Raw genomic sequence first — 23,951 nt, 5'->3', positions numbered from 1 at the left:
GCGCTGGAGAGGGGAGGCCGCCGCTGCTGCCGCCGCTTCTCTCCTGCTGCCGCATCCCGCGCTGGGGCGGAATCGCTTCGGGATCGCCTCGCCGCGGACTGTCTCCACTTCCCGCCGCTGATGGGGCGCGGGAGGAGGGCGGCGGGGCGGTGAGCGGCGGCGGTGCATCCGTCCCCCCCTCGGGCCGGCGCGCGGTTGGTCGGGCCCGAGAAGATGGCGTCGGGGCGCGGTGAGTGAGTGGGGGGGTGCGGGCGCTGCCGGACGGGGCCGGTGGCGGTCCCGCTCCCACGCACGGGGATCCTGTGGGGGCGTGGGCGGGCGGCCGCGGGCCGGCGCTGCCCTGGCGGTACCCGTGTGCATACCCAGCCGGGTGCGGGGCGGGGCGGGGCGGGGCGGGCGTGGGCAGCGGCCGTCCCCACCCACGTTCGGTCGGTGCGTGCGGCTGTGTGTGCTGACCGTGCGCGGTCCGTGTGGCTGTGTTCCCTCCCGCAGGCTGCGTGTCCCCTGGTGCTCCAGCCCCGCGCCCGCCGTAGCTGGCGCCGGGAGGCAGCGGCGACCCTCGGGAGGCGATGGGCGAGTGGGACCGGGTGTTCCGGCAGCACCTGGCGCTGCCGCCGCACCCGCAGCGGGGCCGGGCCCGTCCCCCGCCCCGTTCCACCGCCTTCCGCTGCGTCCTCAAGTACCTGCACGGCGCTGCCCTCTCCCAGGTAGGGGAGATCGGCTCCGCGAGGGGACCCCGCAAGTGTCTTGCTGCGCCCGTTGTTTCTGCTGAGTCTCACTATTCATAGAATCATGAAATAGTTTGGGTTGGAAGGGACCTTACAGATTATCTCCTTCCACTCCCCTGCCATGGGCAGGGCTACCTTCCACTAGATCAGGTTGCCTTTTCCAACCTGCTGGCTTTGAACACTTCCAGAGATGGAGCAGCCACAGCTTCTCTGGGTGGCCTGTGCCAGTGCCTCACCAACCTCACAGGGAAGATTTTCTCCCTAAGATCAAACCAAAATTGCTCCTCTTTGAGTTTAGCCCCCCTCCTCCTTATTCTGTCACTTTCTGTGGATGTACAAAGTCACTCTCCATCGTTTTTCTAAGCCCCTTTTCAGCATTCCTGTCTGTGTGTGTGGGCGTGAGGTCCCAGCAGTGTCTTTTAAAACAAGGTGGTTTTGGGGGGAACTAGCTGGAAATCTCCTGGAAGCACAAAGCTGTGTTTCAATCCCATGCCTTATTACCTGCAAATCTGACTTAGCATTTAATTAATTTTTCATTTAGGTTTTTGTTAGTTTAGGTAAGTGTATTTGAATTAAAATTTCTGGAAAGCACTTTAACATCAGCTGCCTCTTTATTTTATGCTTAATGTTCAGTTTTCCCGCTTCTCCTTTGCTCCGTCAGCCTCTGGCTTGGAGGGAGGTTCTGCAGCAATGCACGAAGCTGTCTGTGGCCATGTGCCTGATTTGGGCATCCCTTAGAAAACGGGAATTATATCTCTTACCAAAGTGTGTTCTGAGCTTTGGGGACACAGAGCTGGCCTGTCCTTGAGCATCCCCAAAGCTGGTGTGTTGTGCCTTGCAGAGAGCGGAGTACCAGCTGCGCCTCTCCCTTTTCGATGCCACCTACCACCACTTCTTTGGGAGGACGTGGAGGAGCAGCTGGCGAGCTGCCGGCGCTGCCCCACCGCGCTCGGCCAGGGCGGCATTCAATGAGGTAGGGGCTGCCGAGGGTCTGGAGAAACACAGCACCAAACCCTTTTCCCTCCCAGCGCTTCCTGACCTTTTGCCCAGAGTGCATCCCAGACACTGCCCATTTATTAAGCTTTCTGTACGTTTTATTGAGGAAACTGGGCTGCTGGGTTTCCTCTGAGGCTGGTGCCACCGCGGGAGCAGCGATGTGCCACCGTGTGCCACCTGCTGTGTTCAGAGCTGGCGGCAGAGAGCAGTGTTTCCCCACAAGTGGGAAGGAAGGGAAGGAGCAGCTGCCCACCCTCCTGCACGGCGCTTCTCTCCCCTTATCTGGGGACTGAACTCTCCCGAGGCCATGCTTCCATCCGCTGCTGATACCGGCAAACCAGGGTGTCCCTTAAAGGGGAGATCCTGCTGCCCGGTAGCATGATCCATGTTTTCCAATTCATAGCTCCTGTTTCCACCTCCTCAGGGCTGGAGGTGAAGTGGAGCACAGCTTGGCCCTGTGCTTTTCCTTCCTTTACATTGACAGTGACATTGAGGGGCGTTGATGCGTGCGTCTCTCTCCTGAGTGTTTCAGTACCGTCCCACCCTGGCTTGTTTTGAAGACGGATGGATTAAAACTAGGGCAGAGAGTGCTGCAGAGAGAGCTGAATGCTGGGAAGAGCTGCCTTTCCAAATACATTCCCAATGTCTGCAGGCTTCCTGGGTGTTTGCCATGCGGTTGGGAGCAGTTGGCAGGAGTTTTGGGGTGTTGGGGGACTGTGTTGCAGCCTCTCTGTGGTGGCTGAATTGCGTTGCCTGTTCCTGCAGCTGAAGGGCTTGGGGTCTGGCAGAGGAGGGGTGGTCTGCGTGCGAGGTGGGATCTTCTAACTGTGCAGTAGTCAGCAGCTCATTGTTGTGAACAGTTCAGGTGGAGCTGGAATTGATTTGTGACAGGTGAGGGAAGGAGGAACGTCCTTGCTCCTCTGCCTGCGTGTGCTCGCCGGCCTCACCAGAGCAGGAAGGCATGGGGACAGGGATCAGAGTCTGCGTGTGTGGTGGGTTTTGTCCTCAGGGTCTAGGGGAGAGGAATGCAGTGACAGAAACTGCTGTGTGCATTCAGGAGGGGCCCTTGAGCTCAGTGGCACAGGGGATCCCCTGTAAGGGCTCCCTGTGCCTTTGCAGGGTGAGCCTTGCTCTGTAGGCACCGTGATCAGGTCGTTAATCCAGCACCTTGCGATAAAGGCTAATGGAATAACGATTTATGTCCCGGGGTTGATGCAGGAATGTCTCTCTCTGTTATTCCTTCCTGACAGCCCATATTGCAGTAAACGTTTTCCCTGGAACACTGAGATAATGAGTTTTTAATAGAAAGGTTAACCTAGCTTTAAATTCTATCCTGGGGAGGTGACCTGTGTCCCATCCCCTCCTGCCCTTAGGTCCAGGATACTCCCATGTCCCTCTCTGCTGCAGGGTGGTTTCCAGCTAATTTTTCCTGCTCTAATACTGTAGGTCTGGGGTGCATCAAAGCCCTGCTCATTCAGGGTCTGCAGCCTGCTAGTTACCCTGGAAAACAGGTGTTGGCAACAAAAAAAAAGTTAGAAAAAAAAGAGATGATGTTTGAGATTTAAGGGCTGAGATTTCATAGCAGTGCCGGAAGTCATTTGCCATTAGCTTCTGTCTGGAAGTTTTAATGGATGTTCTGGTTGTGCCACTGACTGTCCCAGCACAACAGGCACTGCTCTGCCTGTGGCTGCCCATGCCAGCTCTGAAATAGCCCATCTCTCTCCTTTCCATTCCAGGTCGTTTATTTCCACACCTCCTTGAACCACCCTGGCATCGCTGCTGTCGTGGAAGTGGTAGTGATGGGTGGGAAAGGGGATGGGGGCTCTCAGCATCTTTCCTGTGGGTTTGGAATCATCCCCCTCTTCCACGGTGGATCAGAGGTGACAGACCCGGCCACTGAGGACAGAGCGTAGGTTCTCCTGCTGCTGTGTGACATGTCACACTAGGAATTGAGGTGGCAACGTGCACAGCTGCTTTGGGGGGAGAAAGGGTGGTCCTGGGGCTGCAGAAACAGAGCTGGCATTTAGAAGCCTGGAATTCTTCACTCTGGGGAAGCAATGATGGGTTTGGAAGGGATTCCTGTCCCTTCCCTAAAGGACACGGCTTTTCCGGAATGGGTTGGGTGGGTTTTGCTGCTGAGCAGGGACTTTGTGGAAGATGGAGATGTAGTGGAAGATGGAGAAGTGCTTCAGGGTGGATTTACTGGCCGCTGCACATGTGCTCTTTGCTTTCAGGCTGAAACTGTACCATGGGACGCCGCGTGCCCTACTGCACCCACGCTTCCAGGACCCTGTGGAAAGTAAGCAGCAGCCAGTCATGGCATCTCGGTCCCTTCTTGGTGGCTTCTCTTACCCAAATGTGTGTTGTGAGTGTCTGCTTGATGTGGGACGTGGTCCGTGTCCTGGTATTGCTCAGTGGACGTGCCTTACTGCCAACTGGGAATGGCCTGGCTGGGCACACTCGGGTTTTCCTTTGCTCCTAGCACGTGTCTTCACAGATAATGATTCATTCAACATTGGGACTGTGAAGCTGTCTCCCCAGTTTTGGTCATTTTGGGATGTTTTCTTTTCTTTAGAGAACAAATACATGACAGTGATGGAGAAGAGCCACCTGCAGTATGCCCTGAAGTCCCACCAGCCCCTGGAAGCGATATTTCACCTCCTGCCTGAAAACCTGCTGATATCTGGGCTGCAGACTGTTCCTGGCTTGCTGCCGGCACGTGGAGACACAGGTAAGGGCTCCTTCCCTTTCCCTCTGCCTGTGCTGCTCCTGCTTTAAGGCAGCGGGTCCCTGGGAGGCTGTGGGCAGGGCAGGCAGGGCACTGGGATGGGATTTCTGGGAGCACAGTGGTTTCCCTGCAGTGTCTCCCCTTGTCAAGAGCATCTCCTCTGTGTGGGGCCGCAGCCCTCATGCTCAGAGCTCAGTCTGGAATCCATCAAATGGCTCAGTCAGTTCCCTGTCCGTTAATTGATTTGCTCCTGGGAAGCTGCTAGGCATAAGTAATGGTTTAATTGCAGTCGTTCAGCAGAGTCTTGGAAACAGCTTTTGCAGCTTGTTTAAACTCCTCGGAGGTGGGTGCATCATCGAAGGTTTGGGGGGATGAGCTCTTGCCCACTTGGCCTTTGTTAATCTCTCCCTATGGCACATTGCCCTTCGAGCTTCTGCAATTAAAATACGTGAGCTGAAGATTCAGAAGGTAAAAAATTCTTCAGAGTTCTGCAGCTGAATTATTCTTCACCTTCCTGCCTGGAAAACCTACTGCTGATGGCTTTGGGGTTGTAACTGTTGGTACTGAAGCTGAGCAAGTTTCGAAAGCAGCTGAGTCCCTGTAGGTGTTCAGGCCCGTGCTCAGAAGCTGAGTGGGCAGAGCCACTGCTGACACTGCAGGGCACCCCAGCAGTGGTGGCTTGGGAAACCTGTGGCCACCCCCTTGTTGTTCAGGCGACTGCTTGCAGAAGCCCCGGCTGATGAAGACGGTCACCTGCTATCTGGAGCGGCTTTTCATCCGGTTGTACCCTTCCCTGGAGGAGTTTGAGGAGGAACTGCTGGATTTACTGAACAGCGATCGCTTACTTCAGGTAAGTGGAGTGCTGTGAGGGTGCAGCCCTGGCTCAGGGGGCCCAGAGAAGCTGTGGTTGCCCCATCCCTGTGTCCAAGTGTCCAAGCCCAGGTTGGATGGGGCTTGAAGCAACCTGGGATAGTGGAAGGTATCCCTGCCCATGGTAGGGTGTGGAACAAGAAAAAGCTCAAGGTCCCTTCCAACCCCAACCATTCTGTGATTCCATGATTCTAGGTACTGCCAATGTGGTTGGGGCAGGGGAAGGCACAGTGTAGAGCAGTAATTCTAGTGTCTCCTTTGTGGGTGGGGTGAAAAGTGTCAGATAAATGATGTTCATGCATTTGATTCCCTTGGAGTCTCCAATTTTTTTTTGCTGTGGAAGCCTTTAATTTGCGTCCCTATTGGATTAGCACGTGGGTGCTCTGCGTGGGCTTTGTTTTGAACATCCAGACACTCATAAGCAGAATTTGGGTTTGCTTTGCTGTGGGGAATGCAGAGATCAGATGCAGTGGGTATTGAGCCCATCTCTTTGGAGTGGCCAGGTCCTTTCTTGCCAGATATGGACCAACTCTGCCATAAAGACAAAAGATTTTAGTATCTATCAACTGCTGGGGGAATGGGTCCTGCTTTTTGAGTTTCTGAAGGGTTACCTTAATTCTTCTCACTGTGGTCAGCACGGGGAGTGATGCTGTGCCACCCCGTGCCACCTCGCTGCCCAAGGTGGAAAACATTCCTGTCTCAGGCTAACACCACGCCGGACGGTGAAGAGGTGGTGGTTCGGGAGCGGCGGCTGCACGTTGGCGTCCACAATGGCCTGCGCTTTGTCCGGGCACCACAGGTCACGGTGCTGGTGCCAGAGGCGGAATTGTCACCGGGTGGCAGCCGGGGGGTGCCCAGCTCTGGAGCCAGGTAAGGGGGAGCCCCTCTGCTGACAGTGCCGCTTCCCTCCTGCCTCAGATGCCTGCCACAGCCGCTTCTCCATCCTGCACAGGGATGCAGGTCAAGCCCTAGCGCTGAGGAGCCGCATCCAGCTGAGTGAAATGGTCCCTCACCCGGCATTTGGGGTCTGCTTCCAGCTGGAATATGTCTTCTGCAGCATGGGGAGAGCCGGTGGGAAGGTAGGGCTGAGAGTGCCTGCTCCTTGTCTCTGTGCGTATGGAAGAGCAGGGATCCGTGCTGGAGGAGTGAGTCCTGCTGAGGAACTCCTTCCTCTGCCCCTGTTTCACCATCCTGCTCCTCCAAGTCGCAGTAGCTCCTTGTTGCATGGCTGTGCTGTAATGCAGGGCCCTGCAAAGTGTGCGGGTGCCTTCCACAGCACTGCACAAAACCACCTGCATACGGGCTCGGTGAATTATTTTAATTACATGTGGTTGCATTTCTCCACTGTTTATATGTAGATGGAGGAATGTAGCCTGCAGCATTCCCATAGTGTTCTGGCAAGCTAATTTGGAAACTTTCAGCTTTTTTTCTAATATAAAAAAGGCTTTTCTTTAGAATTTGGCATTTATGCTGAAAAGAGGTTAACCCCTCCTGCTTCTTTTTTTTGTTTTTGCCCTGAATGCTGAGGTTTTTCTGGGTGCTTCAGCCTGATGTTCTCAAACTGTAAAGGTGGGAGAAATCTCTGAGGGTGGTCTCTGCAGTCAATACACTCTCACCTACTTACTGATTCGTTTACTCACATCTTAGTTTAACCTTTCTGCAAGTTAAACCCAGCTCAATGAGTACTACGTATCCCCTCCAGAGACCTTGTGCTGTTGGAGCCATCAGCTCTTGGCTGGCTGAATCGATGGCCAAGCATTTGTTAGGAGGCTTTAATCGTCCCACTAAGATGTTCATTGAAAATGTAGCAAACGCCTCTTGTTAAGCTGTCCAGAGTCAAAGTAGGGGAAATGGGCATTTATAAAGCAGGATGTGTGTGCCAGACCAGAGAGATTTGTCCTGAGAAGGAAGGAGACACTGATCTAAGCTGTTGGAAGTTGTTGTTGGGTCCAGCTCTGTTGGAAAGCTAAAGCCCAAGGTCCCACAGAGATCTGGGGTTCCAGAGGCAGATGGCTGTGTGGGGAGTGCTGGCTGGTGCAGTGGTGGAGCCAGTTCCTGTGGTGCAGCCCTGGGCCAGAGTGGTTAATCCCAAAGCTGCTTGCAAAGCTGATCACCTTGTCCTTGTCCTCGGTGCCATAATTAGCTGTGAGGGGGATGGTGGGTGCTGGCAGAGCCCTCTCTTGTTTCTGTGCCTCTCCTTCTGAGTGAGGGAGGCTGTGGATGTGCTGGGTAAGTGGAAACCTTTCCCCTCTGCCAGGGATGGGGGTCCAACGCATATCCCTTCATGCAGCTGCTTGAGGGAGGGGTTGCAGATGCATAAGGTCCTGGAAAGTGAAATGTCTCCAGAACAGGATGAAGAGCAGTGGCTTCTGTGATGCCAGAGGCAGGTGTGAGGAGGCATGGTGGGGGACGAGAGCCAGTGCCTGTCTGGTAGCGAGGTGGGGCTGCTTGGTGCTCACTGTGCTCCCCCATCCCCAGGCCCTGTCTGGCAGTGCCCGCGGTGAGGCGGCCGACATGCGCTCGGTGCGCTGGGCTGTCTGGAGCCCTGTCCCGGGCACCGGTGACACCGAGGTGGTCCTGCCCCTGCATGGTGGTGCCCGCCGTGGCCCCTGCCGAGCCTTGGTCTACCAGACCCCGCTGAGCAGCAGGAGCTCCCGGCAGGTAAGGGTGTGCTGGCCCCTGGCAGCTCTGCCTCTGCGTCAGGGCGAGGGAGCCGCTGTCGGAGGCACGAGGGAGGCTGCGTGTAACACACTGTCTGAAAGCATTTTTGTTGCCGATTTCAGGGGAAGCACGTGGAGTCTGGGACTGTCCAATTCCATGTTTCCACTGTTTCGGAAGAACATCTTGTAACTGCTGCGGAGATCCTATGTAAAGACAGGGACGAGTCGAAGCAGCCTCCTACGCCATCGCTGAGTGAGTGTTTTCCAGATCGCTGACATTTAAAATATAGAGTGTGGCACTGGTGTCTGCTTGGGAGAGAAAACAAGACTTTCAGTGAGTTTCAGCGAGCTAGTTATGAATTACTGGAGTGAAGCAAGTTTTTGTCAAGTTGAATTCAGCTCCTTTTAACTTGTTAAGTTCCCATGTGGTAGTATTGCTGAGCCATGTGCAAAATCCCCAGGGACTGCCAGCACTGCCCCAGCCCGCTCCCATTCCAGGTCACCGGGCGCAGTGGCCACACCAGCAGCACATTCTCACTGCAGGTACTGCTGCTCCTCTCTCTGGATTCAGAGTCTCTCCAGACACGGGGGCAAGAGAGATGTCAGTCATAAGCTGAGGAAAAATAATCTGGTTGTGCCACTGCTGAGGGAGCCTGACAGCAGTGTGGGTTGGATTGATGTGTGCAGGACGTGCTGGTGCCTGGCCAGGGAAGAGCAGGCAGCATCTGTGTGTGTGTACACCGATGCATCTGTCTACAGTTTGGAGCTGTGTGGTCAGGATTCCAGCACCCCTCTGGTCTGTTGGAGATGGAAGGAAAAATGCTGTGGGCTTGGGTTTGGGCACAAAGTTGTGTCCATGCACTGTGCTCCTGAAAATCCTCTCTGGCTGGTTTCTCTCTCATCCCCCTTTTGGGATTGGTGGGAAGCAAACTCCCCTTTCTTTGCAGTGCTGCTCCTGCTGGGGTCCCAGCTGTGTCTCAGGGTGATGCTCCAGGCAGCAGGCAGTGTTTCAGTGTGTGTCACATCTCCCCGGCTCTCTGATGAGCCAGTCCATGGTCTACCAGTGGGTTGCTGTTCCATGCCGGCTTCAGTGCTGTGGTGTCTTCCACACGATGGCAGTGGCACCATGGCTTTGCTGTGACAAATCCTGTGTTTCTGCCAGTGAGGAGCCAGCACTGCTGCTGGGAGGGGCCTTGGAGAAGAGAGCTTTAGGGAAGGATGAAGGAGTCTGGTGATATTGGGTTATGTGGGGTTCATCTCCCTGCAGCACAGGCTGCATCATGCAGATACCTTCCTGGTGCTGCCTGAAAAGTTTTTCCTAGTGCCTTTCAGCTGTAGGTGGCTGGGATGCTGATGGAGTTGTGGTGAAGGGAGAGGGAAGCAAATGCTGACGCTGAGTTTCCATCCTGGTGCTGGTCTGGTGTGCTCCAGCTTGGGGGAGTGTGCTGGGCTGTGGGCTGTGTCCCTAGTGAGGGGAGATCCCCATCAAGGTGATTTTCAGGGACAAACTCCATGGCATTTTCCCGGCTCCTGGGGGCTTATGGCACCAGGGAGAGCTTGCAAAGTGCAGCGGTGGTCCCAGAGCTGTGCCCCTCCAGCCTGTATCCCAAGGTGCTGAAGGGACTATTGGGTTAACTTTTTGTAGAGCTCTGTTGAGAAACGTGCTGCTGTCTGGCCCAGGGGAGGCTGAGAGCTTCTTCTGTCAGCTCAGATGCTGGTACTGCTGCTGTATCTGTCCATCCTCTTCTTAACGCCAGCCAAAGCCATCCTAACTGGAAGGAAACAGTATTTCAGGCACGAGGGAGACGGGGTGGTTTCCTTCACACAGCAGCCAGCACGGAATAGCTGGGATATACGTGGTGGGGAAAGCAAATTAAGGTCTCAGCATCACGTGGATGCAGAGATGGAACATCTGTGCCCCTGCTCTGCCGCGAAGGACCCGCGGCTCCACGGCGCAGCGAGCTCAGCTGTGCCGGCGCAGGGAGCAGCCAAATATAAACAGGATAAAGCTCCCACCGTTTCGGGGCACAAATGCTCGAGCAGATGAAGGGAGTGACAAAAAATAACAGAGAAGCAATGAAAACCTTAAGTATCCTAAAACTTTCACGTCTCATTAAGCATCCCACTTAGGCAGCACCATGTGGCCGTGGGGCACCGCGGCGCTGTCAGGGGATGGGGGAGCTGCTGTTTGTGGCAGAGTTAGCCTGATTCCCGGCAAAATAACGGATGGATCTGGAGACGTGCTGTGTTAACCCCCAAGCAGCAGTCTTACTGGGAAATAAGTAAAGTGAAATGCTGCTTGGGTAAGCTTGGGTAAGCTGCTTTGCTGTGCTGCCTTCACCCCTAGAATTGAAAAGGGCTGGTGGGAGGACAGGGCAGGTTTGGTGGTGGTGGGTGCAGCTGCAGTTACGGGGCCTGGGGGTGATGGCTCCTCTACAGCATCTCTCCTATCCCTCTCCACAGGAGTGCCAACCCCACGGCAAGTGCCAGTCTCCCCACGGGGACCAGGGGTAAGTGCCACATGCACCAGTGGGGGTGGGTGGTGGGCATTCCCCAGGGGATGGCCCATATGTAGGATGTGCTTCTGGACCCATCCTCTGCCTGTTTTCCTTTCTGCTGCGGCCAAGAGGCACCAAGTGTCCTCAAATCCACCTCCTCCAGGCAGCAAAACAGCTCCTGCCTGTGATGTGCTGAGTGAGGTTCCCTGTGCTCTTTTCACACCCCAGGAGTGAGGGCAGCTCTGGTTTTTGACAGTCCAGATTTGCTGGGTGCTGTCGTCCCCGGTATGTGCTGACAGTGACACACAGTTTGTTCATGCAGAGCTCCCAGGATTTAAGGAGAGCTATGAATACTGAGAGCCCTCTTTATGCTGTTTTATATCTTGATGCAGGAATCAATGCACACAAATATTTTTGATGAAATGAAATGCCTCATAAGGCCACATTAAACAGTTTGATCTTCCTGCTGCATGTGCTCATCCCTCCTCTTGCCAAGGGAGCGAGCAGCAGGGAAATGGCAGCGGAGGTGCAAACCCTTGTGTGGCCAAGCTGTGCCACTTCCTGGTGGAATGACAGCACTGGGGCACGCAGTGGCCGAGCTCCTTTAGCAAAGAGGGGCTGCTGGCCGACCTTGCCACAGAGGCTGCCTCAGGGGGCTGCGGGTGCTCACACTCACCACTCTCCCACCAGCTCTCGGTGTCACAGCTCGTGGCCTCGCCACGGGGCACAGGCCAGACCCTGCAGCAGGATGCGGGCATCACCCACCTGGAGGCCGACCTTGGCTCACCGGATGCGGAGCCCTGTGCCAGCGACCAGCTGCGGGCGCTGCCCTTCACCCCGCTGCAGCTGCCCATGGCTGCTGTGGGGCTGCAGGCATGCAGGTGATGCTCGGCTGCCCCTCCCCAGGTTCCTGTGGCCCCATCACCCGGCCTACCAGGGTTCCCGTGGCCCCTTCTGTGGAGCTCACTGCTATTCCTCCATCAGTTCCCGTGTGTCCCTGTCTCGCGCCTCGCTGGCGCGCCTGCACGCCGCCGGCTTTCCGGACATCCTGGACTGTAACCAGGAGCCAGTGGAAATCTCGGAGCCAGTGGAGCTGGGCAGTTTCAACCTGCGGCTGGAGGAAGCTGACCCTCTACAAGGCAATGAAATAGTCCTGCAGTTCCTGGCGTTTGGCAGGTGGGATGGCAGCTTGGGGTCTTGTGTGGGCAGATCCCAAAGGCCTCCTGGGCAGAGTCCTTTCCCCAGATTCCCCCAACCCACTTCGCTGTCCTTGCAGAGGTGCCTCTTCTAGCACCTGCCATGGAGGCAAGGCCCTAGAGGGTTTTTGTGATGATGCTTTTGTCCTTCCCAGGCACTTTTAAGTCATAATCCAGTTTTTTTTAGTTGGATCCATGAGCCACAATGTGATGTCAGAGCTCATTAATGCAGGGTTTCTCCAGAAATGCAAATGGAGTTGGGAAAGTTGGCACCCAGGGAGTGGCTTTGGCTGGATAAGGCCCCGCTTCTGTTTTTTCCATGGCTGGCAGTGTGCTGTGGGAAGGTAACACGCTGCCTTTGCTGGGCGCCTCCATCACAGCATATGGCAGGAGACAGCTGGAATTACAAAGCTTTTTGGAAAGTTAAGGCAAACCGTATGGCCGCTGTCTTCAGAAAAGTCCAAATACTTGTGGTGCTGCCAATCTTCTCTTGTTCTTCCGCCTCTTGGCATGTGCCAAATGCACGAGGAGCTTGTGATAGAGTGGCAGTGCTGTGCCACAAGTAACTCAAACCCCTTTCTCTCCTCAAGGGATGCCCAGGGTAGCACGGAGGGGCCGTGGCCGAGGACTGTCTTCCTCACCTTCCAGTTCTACCGTTTCCCACCGGTCACCACGCCCCGGCTGCAGCTGGTCAGCACGGACAGGGGGCCGGCAACCGGGCTGGCTGTGCTGGCGCAGCTCCTTGTCCGGGTCAACGAGGACGGGACCCTCAGCACCAGTAAGCTCTGCTTTTAGCATCTGTGTGTGGCTGCTCCTATTCTGTTGAGTGGGTTAGGGCTTGCCTCTAGCCTGAGGGATGGGCTGGTGTCTGTTAATAGCAAACCTCTGCTGGTTTGCACATCATGAAAAACATTCAAAACGTCAAATGTTTGAAGTAAAGCACTGAGTGTCAGTTGCGTGAGGTGCACGTTGAGGCTGCCCACCACGGCAAATGCCATGTGTGTGACAGTGTGGTGTCTTGCAGGACCACCGGGCTTGCAGCTGAAGTACATGGTGGATCCGGCTTTCCTGCGGCCCGGGGAGCAGCGCTGGTTCCTGCGGTACCTGGCCGAGCATAGCCTCCAGATTGATGTCTGGGATGGAGACTCCCTGCTCCATGTTGGGTCTGCTGCTGTTAAACTGGAGGTATTGGTTAGGTTGAAGGTCTTTTCCCATGGCTGGGAGTGCTGAAGGACCCCCCTGCCTGTGTGGAGTGCTTGGGAGGAGCCCAGCTCTCCCTTTGGTCCTCTGTTGAGATGCTGTTGCGTTGTCCTTGTGTCTTCAGTAATGGAGATGCTGTCAGCCCCTCTGTGTAGCCAAGTCTGGTGTCAGCTTGACAAGCCCTTAATCACAGGATTTGTTATCTTTTCCTCCAAAGTGATGACAAAGCATTAACTTTCCTTGCCCTTCCCTGGAACTCTGGCAGTATTTTAGCACTAAGCCCTGCAGAGCCAGGACATCCAGTGTCATTCGTACCCAGACCCCTTGACCCTTCCGGACCAGACTCCCTAGTAACTCGTTGCACCTTTTCTGTCCTTGCCTTTTCCCCAGCCCCTGCTGCGCCAGGGCCAGAGGGCTGTCAGGACCTACCATGAGCTGGAGGTGGCCACGACTGAGTACGAGCCGGACGGGACGGTGATGGGCCGCGAGGCTCTGCGGCACGGTGCCCTGCGGCCCCTCGGTGTCCGTGTGGCTGTGAGGGGCCGCCTCCACCTCTGCCTGGCCAATGTTGGTGAGAACCCACTGCTCATGCGACCCAAAGGCTTGGGTGGGGCACGCAGCATGTGCAGGGCTGTACCTGAGTGAGACCCAGGCTGATGGGGATGTCATCCTTCCCAGAACCTGCTGGCTGCTTTTATTTTATGTATTTAATTCTGTGTCCTATAAATGTGCAGTGACTCCAGGTTTTAAAATCTTATCTTCAGAGGAGAGATTAGCTCCATATAGGATATCTTCAATCGTCATTTCCATACTTTGCCTGCAAAGGGCCGATAAGCTCCTGGGAAAGAGAATCTGAGATCCACAACCCAGGGAGTGGTTTAACTCACACCCTGACAAAGAAGAAGGACCAAGGGAAGAAGTAGAGCTGCTGTGCCAGGACAGCAGCTGCCCTTTGGTGTTTTTCCCATCCTCTTTTTTTTTTAAATTTCAAAATATTTTTAGAAATAGGATGGCAAAGCTTGGTGCCCTTTCCTGAAGGATGGGGATGGGATGTGTAGGCTGGGCAAATAGCCGGTGGGTTTAGAGCCTTGTGTGGCTGCACTTGGCACAGCCTTTGTGGGAGTGGGGAGATGCAGCAGCGTGTGGCCATGCTGTGGGAGGCAGAACACAGAAATGGAAGCAGGAGCCGGTGAGGGGCTCAGGATGGTGTGTGCTGTCCGTGCTGCTCCATCACTGGGCAGGTGGCTGTGTGATAGAACAGGCCCTGGGGAGAACATGAGGCTCTTAGGGCATCACTGGCTTCCAGATATTCCCTCCTGCTTGTGTAAATTGGCTGAACAGAGCTGCAGGGAGGTAAAAATTGGCAGTAGATTTTATAACAATGCAAACGGATGGTTTCCACTCCTGTCTCTGCTCGTGGCAGGTCACCCGTGTGAGGAGACCCCAGGGCAGTTGCCATCCCAAACTCATATTGTCACTGCACCAGACAGCACTGTCACCACCCCACGTGGCAGCTGGCGCTCCCCGAACACTGCTGGTGGTGAGTCCTGCTGGGGCTTGGCCTGTCCACCATGGGTTGAGGTGGGCAGGGTCTCTGCTGCTGCAGTGTCACCTGTGCATCAGCTGCCCCCTCTGCTGCTCCCCTTCCCATCCCTGCAGCTTTGTGGGGGTCTTGGGGACTGCAGTATCTTGGGGTCCTTCCTTGGTGCCACAGTGCTCTCTCCCCACAGGTGGGAGGACGGCGTGGGCACGGAGGCTGGTGGATGTGGACAATGAGCTGGAGGCCGCACTGCGCAGTCGCCGGCCAGAAGTGAGCCTGGACACCCTGGCCACCCTCAGTGAGGCCGTGTCCACCCACTGGCTGCAGCACATGGTGCTGGTGTGGCTGCACGAGGGTGCTGGTGGCAGGAGGGCGCGGGCTGGAGCCCCTGTGGTGGCTCCGGGCTTATGGTTCCTTCTCTCCTGGCAGGGTTGGCCGAAGCAGCGTACCTGGGACCTGCAGGTCATCAATGCCTACCGGGATCACATCAAGGGAGAGAGCATCTACCAGATGCTCAGCCAGGCCATCACAGCCACCCGCACTGTCCACGCCGTGCTGGGGACAGCTGAGTTCTTTGAGTTCGCCCTGAAGAATCCATACAGCGTCCAGCACACCGTGACCATTGAGGTCGACCACCCTGAGCTCAGGTGGGGGCTCCTGTGTGTGCCTGGGGAGATGCCAGGGTGGCATCAGCTCCCACCCAGTCGTCACCGGCACCTCTGCTGCTCACTGCCCCAGTGTCATACTGGACCCGAGGGAGTGGCGCCACTTCAAAGAGCTGACCAAGAGTGTTACACCGGTGGAGGAGGATATGTTCCATCTCCGTGATGACCTCAAGCCTCAGGTCTACCTGCGCCCCAGTGAGACTGTCCGCATCCCCTTCAAATACCAGACCTTCTCTGCAGACCCCGCCGTGGTTGCGGCACAGGTAGGCATGGGCCCGTTTTGAGCTGTTCCTGGTAGGAAGTGTTCCCCTCGGCTGTGTTTGCCGATGCAGAGCAGGCTGGTACAGTCATGGGGAGCACCACGCAGCTGCAGCGATGCTGCACCCTCAGGGAACTCACTCTTGCATCCCGCAGGGGCCAGCTGGGCTGGGCACCGGTGCCAATGCAGACACTCACTCCCTTGGGAAGAGCGGGGCCAAGCAGACAAAGCTCATCCAGGTTAGGGAGCCAGGTGAAACAGTGCTTGAGGGGCTGCATGGGAGGAGCAGAATCACTAGAAAACCCCATCCCTCTCCCGCTGGCCCCCGGGACAGGTCTCCTTCCAGGTGAGCGGGGGGAAGCCCATTGCGCTCCTGCGGGTGAAGGTGGAGCCGCAGCCCCATGTGGTGGACCAGACCTTCCGCTTCTACCACCCAGAGCTCACTTTCCTGAAGAAAACCATTCGGCTGCCTCCCTGGCACACCCTCCCTGGTGAGTCCATGACATGTCTGGCAGGGTTTGGGGTCTTCCCTGTTAGTCATCGTCTGTGGTTCATGGAGCCTTTCTGGAGGCACAGGAGCATTCAGGGAGTACATTGCTGCTTCCTCACCCCTTCATGGCCCTGGGCTCCTCACTTGCTCTCCTTCCATCTTTCTCCGTTAACTTCAACCCAAATTCCCTGCACCTGCACACCCGTGTGGTTTGCTGGCAGTCCAGCAGGAGGGGTTCTGTGTGCAGCTGTGTGGGGTGCAGAGGAGAGGCACAGGCAGAGGAGAAGCTGAAGGTGGTTTCCTCGGTCCCTGTCCACAGGCACGCCGGTGGGGGTGCCAGGCGGGCAGCCCGAGATGTTTGTTCGCTGCAGTGACCCTGACATCATTTGTGAAACCAAATCCTTGGTATGTTACACTTCGCCATCGCTGTTCTTCGCGTCCTTCTCCTGCAGTTTATTTTGGTTGGCAGAGAGCTGCCGATGTGGGTGCAACCACAGAGCTGTGTACCAGCCCGTGGCACTGACACAGTGGCAGCGATGAAGCTGGAATTGCTTTTTATTCCCAATTAAAAGGAGCTGCATTGTTTTGGCGGGGGAGGCTGAGCATTGCCCCTTATCGCATCATGCAGCAGCCTGTGCTCGCTTGTTCTTTTGAGCAAGTACCAGATGATTCAGATGCTGGGGAAAAGCAGCCTTTTGTTGGACTGGGATAGACCTTCCTGCTGCTCAGGGTATCCGCAGCCGCCGGCAGCGTGTGGTGGGACGGTGTGTCCTTGGGGTGCACAGCAAAGCCTGTCCCTGCTGAAGGATGCTGGGGCAGTGGGGCAGCTCCGTGCCCAGCCCTGCACCATCCCGCTCTCTCCCTGAGCAGAAGGTTCTCCTGGGCTGGCTCCACAGCAGGAGGGGATGGAAGGGAAAAATAAGCTTGGGCATGTCCATGCAAATGGCGACGAGGGATAGTTGCTAATTGCTGTTGCGGAAATGTGTTAGTATGGTAATTGGGTTAGGGCTTGTTAGAAAACTTGCAGAAAATTTGCCAAAATTTGATTACAGATACAGACCTGGAATGTGATAGTCATTTGTATCCTCTTTTGTAATTAAAAATACTGGGGGAGCTCAGCCAAGCTGTATAATAACTTAATAACATAGTTTAACGAGGTGCTGAAAGCATCTGCTTTCATAAGGGAGGTGGTGGTTTCCCCATTAAGGGGAAGACACTTTTGGGGTCCTCATTAGCTGGTCAACTGCTGGGACAATGCTCTGGTGTCTATGCAGGGGCCTGGCGAGCCACAGGACATCTTCCTCAAAGTAGCTGGAGGACCAAGCCCTCAGATCAAAAAGTTCTTTGTTGCTATTTATACGTAAGTAGCAGGACCCCAAAAGGGTGGGGAACGTTGACTCCCGTGGTGTGTGGCGAGCCCTGTCCATCTGTCCGTGCGCAGGGACACCTGGCTGGCAGCGCCTGTCCAGATCTGGCAGTTCTACCTGCACTCGCTGCAGCGCCTGGACGTCGCCTGCACGGCCGGGCAGCTCACCCGCCTCTCCCTGCTGCTGCGCGGCACCGCGGCCCCACGGAGGGTGCAGGCCTTCACCTCCCACCCCCAGGAGCTGGAGGTAACCCTTGTGGCGGGCTGGGGGCTGGCTGGCCTGGGCCAGCCCAGAGAAACCCCCTCCAGAAAGCAAAAGGCAACCCACTCGGAGTTGTGAACAACTGAGAGCCGTAAAGCGTTTGTGATAATTATCTTTTGATTAGAGCTGTCTTGTGTAGGATCATTGGCGCGAAACCCCGGAGGGCAAATTATCTACGTTAATGAGACTGTCTGAAGACTCACAATTTCTTTAGAATTTGTTCGTCCGTAATTGGAAATGTGAATAATAAAAAGGGAGAAAACCTCCATTGCTGTCCCGTAAGGGAAAGGCAAAGGCTCCTCAGGCAAAGCCTATGTGGGGGAACCCCTGGGCTGGGGAGGCCCTGGCTGTTCCCAAGTGGCTCTTGTCCTTCCTGACACAAATTAGTCCCAGAGTATTCCTGGGGATGGGAGGGACGGGATTCAATAGTGGTGGAGTAGGGGTACAGGCTTTTAAGAGCATTTTGGTCTAATTGATGCTCCAAGCTGGACTTTTCAGGGCTGGGATCAGCTGTTGTGGGTGGCTGTACCTCCAGGTGTCGTTCCACAGGTGGATCCAAACGGTGCCTTCCTCCTCCCTGCCAATGGCATCCAGGACCTGTACATCGGTGTGAGGCCACGGCGGGCTGGCAGCAAGTTCATCTACCTCAACCTGGTGGATGTGGAGTCCCACCAGCTGGTGTCCTCCTGGCTGCTCTGCCTGTCCTGCAGGCAGCCTCTCATCTCCAAGGTATGGCAGCTCTCGCGACTGAGAAATGTGGTGATGGCGCCGGATCAGTGGTCTCAGTTCAGCCAATAACCTGGGGCCATCTTCTGCTTCTTCCTCTCTTTCCATCTGTGGTTTTTTTGGCACTTGCCACCATAAACACACATTTAGCCCTTGGGATATTTGACTAATCTCACTGAAGCCCCTGGTAAAATGTCTTTTAGGCTGTTTTGGAGGCAGCCCCATGCTGAGGAGCGGCAGCTCGGAAGTATTCCCGGTTGTGAAATTAGAGCTGCAGCATGCTGCTTTCGATTAGCGCTGTGCTGGCGGAGGCCTTGCCTCAAAGACAGAAAATTAGTTTTCCTGGCTAATGTGTTCCTTCTAAAAATGTTTTCCTGAACCCCTTGGTACTGGGAAAGGTTCAGATTGGCATTTGCACTGATACCCCATTGTCCTGCCACATGCTGCTTGTGCTGTGGGGTGTTAAGAGAATCACAGAGTAGTTGGGGTTGGAAGGTGCTGTTCAGGGTCATCAAGTCCATCTAGTTATCTGAGGGAGCACCACAACTCTCCCTGGGAATGAGAAGGAGCTGGCTAGTCTCCACTGCTCTGCCAGCCCTTTGTCCTTCACACTCGTAATTAATTGTTGCTGCTTTTGATCAAGGGTGGGTTCTTTCTGCTGGCTGGCAGAGCAGATGTGAGGTGTGGGAGGGGAGGGAAGGGAAGGCAGCGTGTGGGAGGCAATTCTCTGTGGTGGGTTTGGGGGAGTGCCCGTTGTGGCTGCTGCCCACCTTGCCATCTGTGCCGCCTTGCCACGGCCCCTGCTTGCCCCACAGGCCTTTGAGATCTCGCTGCCCGCGGGAGGTGGGAGAGGCTGCAACAAGCGCATCACCTACACCAACCCCTACCCCTCACCCCGGCTCTACTTCTTATGCACCAACCGCCCCGACCTGCTGCAGTTCAAGGAGGACTCCTTCGAGGTACGTCCTGCTGCCAACACTCCCCCCTCTTCAGGCCCCTCATCTGGCCAGGCCAGGCGATGCTGGGTGGGTGCCCGGCACGAGGGCCACCCTGGCCTGGGGAGAGTGGGCACCTGAAGGGCCCTGGCCAGGTGCTGCCACCTCCTCCGGCCCTCTCTCCCGCAGGTGGCCGGAGGGGAGGTGTACACCATTGGCCTGCGCTTCGCCCCGAGCCCGACCGTGGGGGAGGAGGAGATCCTGATTCACATCAACGACCACGAGGACAAGAACGAGGAGACCTTCTGCGTGAAGGTCCTGTACCAGTGAGGCTGCCCACCTGCCACTGCAAAGCTGCTGGTTCCTGCGCCAGCCCAGCGGCTTCGTCAGCACCGCCTCGGGGGTACCCGTGTCTGTCTGAGCGTGGTCATGACCCTCAGCCCCTCACTGTCACCTTGCCAGGCCAGGAGGTCTCTCTGTCACTGGGGTCCCTGGGCAGTGCTGTGAGTGCCGGTGGTGCCGAGTGGCTCCATCCGCCCCAATCGAGACGAGTGGATGTGTTTGTTACGGCACTTTGTGACTGCAGGATCTGTATTTTTGTTAAGGGTGACGATATTTTAGGCACTTTGAATCTTTTTTTAACTTAAAAAGTTTGCAGATTTGATTCTGCGGAGTATTTTTAAAGTATATTTTATATTCTACGGAGAGTTTTGTACACACTAAGGCAGTTCTATGGGATTTTTGATACTTCTTACTCATCCTTGAACCATAAAAATTGCTGTACGTAACTGTCAGAGTGTGGCAGCATTTTCTTCTCGGGGAGTTGGAAATCCTCAGCATCCTTGTCCTGTGGAGATGAGTGCTGGAGGTCCCCTGTGTCACCCCCATCCCCTGGAGCATCCTGGGGGTCAGGGCAGGGACTGTAAATGGGACTGGGAGGGAAGAGCAGCCCACCAGCTCTGGAAATGCTGCCTCACTCTCCACAGGCTTGAGGCTGGTGAATTAGTGGCCCCGATGAAGTCGGGTGCCGAGTTCCTCTGCCTCCCTTGAACTGATGGGAAATGACAGCTCATATTTTAGAACTGATTATACTGTCTGCAGCACAGAGAGGCCCCGGAGTTGGGTTATTAAAGTAGATTAGCTGAATAATTTTTATTACATTTTCACACAACGATATTTCTTGAGGCTTATGAATGAGCTGGTGCTGTACCTGCAGCACAGGCAGCTCGAGTGGTGAATGATGTGCCAACGTTCAGGGGATGCCAGCACAGGGACTCGAGCTGAGCTGGTGCTTGAATAGTGCTGCCTGCTGCCCTGAAGCACACATCTGTGGCCCAAGAGCTACAGAACTGTCATTAAGAAAAGTTGATAAAACTTTTCCTGTAGGAAATACAAATGCCTTGTGTCCCAGCTGCTTGGCATTATGGCCATGGCCCTTGGAATTGCTGCTGCTGCTGCCTCTCAAACTCACAATGAGCGTGGGGGCAGCTTCCTGGGTTCCCACTTGTTAATAAAGTCATCCCTGCTGATGACAATGAACTCGAGCACCCGTGCCTGGCATGCAGCTTGGTGTGCTCTTCCCATTTGCATTCATGTCAGGAAGGAAACTGGATTCCAGTAATGACGGAATTAATTTGCTCTAAAAATCTCGGTTTGTGTCTCATCACCGAGGTGTACAGAGAGGGAAGGATTGAGAAGCCCTTGCCATGGGTTCAGTAATTTTCTGTGGTGTTGTCCCTCTTGGAGTAGATGCAAATGAGACCTTTTGGGGACTGGAGTGTCACTGCCTTGGCAAAGGCATTGGTGGAATGGCACCAGAGGAATAAGGAGAGCAGGGAGACCTGGCCCCCAGCACCTGGGCTAGGGAGGGGCAACTAAAAAATGGCAACTAGTAATGAGAAAATAAGGTAAAAAGAAAAGTAAAACCAACATAGGAGTTGGGGGCGAAGCTCCCTGCAGCAGCTGAAGGCCCTTTGGGAAACCAGCTCTCAGGCTGCCTGAGCCTCAGCAGGGTTTGCCGCCAGCCCAAACTTTTAAACCCAGCTTGTTTTCCCCGTTATGAGAAGGAAATTGCGACTGCCTGAGAACCCTCTAATTAAACAAAGCCTCACCATAATATTTGCTGGGAGCTTGCCAGCCCTGTAATATGACATTACCGGGCATCTTTATTAGCTGAAATGAGTATTTAGCGCCTCTGCCAAACTGAAAGCTGATTGGGACGCGTGGAAGCAGCACAGCAGCATCCAGCAAAGGCTCCTGTGACCTGCTGGAGAGGCAGCATCACCCTGAGGGGCTTCCCACTAAGACAAACCCTCTCTTGGTTATTTCCATGTCACTCAAATCCAGCCCAGCAGCCCCAGCGTGGGAGTTTGGGAGGTTTATTCCCCGTTTCTCCCACTTGTCTCTCTGAAAGCACATCACCGACTTGATAAAACCTGATTTAATGGTTACAAAACCCAGAGATAAAGCTGCTCTTAATGGATTTCTTTAAGATCAAGGCTGTCAAATAGGAGGCTCAGAATCCTTTCTACGGTGAGAGCGACTATATTAAGTGCACTCAATCACGCCCAGGCGAAGGTTCCCTAAGCGAGACGCTGGCTGGAGGAAATGCATTTTATTAGTGTCTCCGGAGAAAGGAGTCAGGCAGGAGGGATGAGGAGCCTCCGAGCTGCAGTGGCTGTGCTCCCGTTCAGCCACAATGGATGGGGTGTGGAGGACTTTGCAAAGCACATCCTCACTCCCTGGTTGGTCCCGCAGGGAGGAGGGTGATGGGCACCTTGGTGACATTGCAGGATGGTGACATTGCATGGCTGTGGCCTCTGCCCGGGACAGGAGCTGGCCTGGGGGAGAACTCCCAGGGAAGGATGCTCAGCTGGGGATGCTGCTCAAAAACACACCTCAATATCCACCCTATGGAGCTCAGCTCCTGCAGGGTCTGTGGAGAGTGGGGCATCCAAGGGGGGGTGATGCTCAAAGGCTTTTGGGGGTGTCAGATGGGACTCACCCCAACTGAAGGGAGGGGTGAAGGAAGGAGCCTTGTCAGCTCTGGGCAGACCAAAGCTTAAAACACAGATTAGTTTTTCATAACAATTCGCAGCTCCATAATGAGAAATTTGCAGCAGTTCTAAACTGCCAGTTGCTTTTAAATCATTTCCCGTCTTTCTGTCTCAGGCTTGACATTTGATGATGAATTGAGTCTCCGTGTTCATTTACCCCACTGATTTACTGTACGGAGGTGGGAAACTGCAGCCACCTTAGTGAAGGTCAACATGGAGCATTTGCCTGTAATTTCCAAATACTATTAAGGTTTTTAAATAAACCGTGTGGGTGCTGTAGGCAACGAAGGCCGCTCTGGCAAGGCTGATGCTGCAGTGGATCCTGCTGGGTGGTGAGAAAGGGTTTGTGGGAGCAAGAGTGGATCACTTGGCTTGTCAGCATAAGGGTACATCAGAGTGCACCCCAAATTCATGCTTAGAGAGCACTTGATTTTAGGGGCACAGCGATCTGGGCACTGACAGCTGCTCCTCACCTCCCAGCCCAGATTAGCATCGGGTTCTCATCCTGCTTTCCCCTGGCTCGCCGAACCCCGCACTCGTCCCTGGGAAGGTGGAGGGAGCTGCCCCACGGCTTCCCCAGAGACGCTGGCCTTGTCTCCTGCTGCAGGACCTGGTTGTTTGCGGCTGTGAATCTGTTTGGCAGGTGTGAGCAGAGCGGGCTGTGCCAAGAGGTTCGGCTGCGCAAATGTCACACAGATCTTATCTCAGGGGAAACATCCTTCAGTAATTACAGTAAATGAAAAGTCCTGGAATCAAAGCCTTGGAGGCTCCAGTCTTCTGTTTATCTCCAAAATATGAAGTATGCGTGGAGGGAGCTGGGAGATGGTGCCGGTGGATGCAGTCCCTGCGGCGTGGGGATGGTGTCAGGGTTTGCCTTCGCCCAGGGTGCAGGCAGGAGGATGCTCTGAGCTCTGCCTGCATCAGCCATCTGCCCCCTTGCTGCAAATTAATGAGCAAATTCAGAAAAAAAAAAAAAGAAAAACTCTCTACATGGATAATTTGTGCCCAGAAAAGGGGCCAAATGAATTAAATACATCCTTTGCTGCTACACTGGTCCCATTTGACTCCCTGCCTTTCACAGCAACTTTTCAATCCTAATGGTATCAGATACCCTTTTGGCACCCATTTTCAGAGCTGCATTCCCCCCCCCTGCTGCTCCTTAATGCAGCTCATCTCCTGTCTATGGCTCCCAGGGCCTCCGCCAAATCAGCACTTCAAATTAAAGTCTTCCCCACCGCTCCCTGGTTTCCATGGAGATCCGAGTGGATGCTCCCTTCCTTCTTCCTCTTGAGCCGATGGAGAAGCCCCTCCTGGGGATGGCCCTCGAGGGGTCTGGGAGTGTCCGAGCATCCACTGGTAGCTTCAGTCCTGGTGTGGTGGTCACCCTGTCCCAGTGCCCCACTCCACAGTGGAGCATCCCACACATGCCAGGAACAGGTTCCCAGTAAAAGTTTTCCTCCCATGTTGGAACTGATCCCACCTGACTCCCCAGGGAGCTTGGCCAGCAGAAAATCTTCTCTGGTGGGAATCAGCCCTACAGCTGGACAGAGGACCAGGCTGGTTTATTTGTGGCATCTTCATCTAAACTACGAGTAGACTTTGGTAGTCTGCACACAGATTTCCCAAGCACTGCCTGGAGCTGTTTGGCCAAGGCTGCTCCAGCAGTGGGAATGGTGGTGGGAATGCCCTTGCACGTGGAAGTGAGTGGGCAAATAGCTGCAAGATCAAGATACCACAGTAATTATGGAACAAAATTGTTATTAATGTACTAATTTA

General features: G+C 54.9%; 1 protein-coding gene across 5 annotated transcripts; it reads left to right on the top strand.

Moving 5' to 3' along the window:
* The first annotated feature begins 131 nt into the window (after positions 1–131).
* NPHP4 (nephrocystin 4) lies at positions 132–22,932 on the top strand. 5 transcript variants are annotated; one of them, XM_048326498.1, is made up of 29 exons: positions 132–229; positions 493–707; positions 1,570–1,701; positions 3,461–3,633; positions 3,959–4,023; positions 4,300–4,455; positions 5,166–5,302; positions 6,026–6,192; positions 6,275–6,401; positions 7,801–7,983; positions 8,106–8,235; positions 10,446–10,492; positions 11,171–11,361; positions 11,465–11,656; positions 12,267–12,454; positions 12,701–12,861; positions 13,267–13,447; positions 14,300–14,416; positions 14,607–14,686; positions 14,846–15,063; positions 15,155–15,344; positions 15,496–15,579; positions 15,675–15,831; positions 16,150–16,235; positions 17,105–17,190; positions 17,272–17,443; positions 18,008–18,187; positions 19,000–19,143; positions 19,309–22,932. In XM_048326498.1, the coding sequence occupies exons 2-29, from the start codon at positions 570–572 to the stop codon at positions 19,447–19,449; spliced, it is 4,023 nt and encodes a 1,340-aa protein (XP_048182455.1). In that variant the 5' UTR covers positions 132–229; positions 493–569; the 3' UTR covers positions 19,450–22,932. The 5 variants fall into 5 exon arrangements, with proteins under 5 accessions (XP_048182455.1, XP_048182458.1, XP_048182456.1 ...); XM_048326501.1 differs by lacking the exons at positions 132–229; positions 3,461–3,633 and having other exon boundaries at positions 636–707; XM_048326499.1 differs by lacking the exons at positions 132–229; positions 493–707 and having other exon boundaries at positions 1,646–1,701; positions 1,831–3,633.
* Positions 22,933–23,951: the final 1,019 nt, after the last annotated feature.

The sequence above is a fragment of the Corvus hawaiiensis genome, chromosome 22 (genome assembly GCF_020740725.1).
Source record: "Corvus hawaiiensis isolate bCorHaw1 chromosome 22, bCorHaw1.pri.cur, whole genome shotgun sequence".
Taxonomy (NCBI): domain Eukaryota; kingdom Metazoa; phylum Chordata; class Aves; order Passeriformes; family Corvidae; genus Corvus; species Corvus hawaiiensis.
Note: the sequence above shows the minus strand (reverse complement) of the source record. Positions and strands in the feature narration are given on the sequence as shown.

What these genes read in the sequence shown, in the direction of transcription:
- NPHP4 (XM_048326498.1), top strand. Translation starts at nt 570, where the DNA reads ATGGGCGAGTGGGACCGGGTGTTCCGGCAGCACCTGGCGCTGCCGCCG. An exon ending in CCCACCCCCAGGAGCTGGAG is followed by an intron (nt 17,444 to 18,007) that starts GTAACCCTTGTG and finishes GTCGTTCCACAG; the next exon opens with GTGGATCCAAACGGTGCCTT. An exon ending in TCAAGGAGGACTCCTTCGAG is followed by an intron (nt 19,144 to 19,308) that starts GTACGTCCTGCT and finishes TCTCTCCCGCAG; the next exon opens with GTGGCCGGAGGGGAGGTGTA.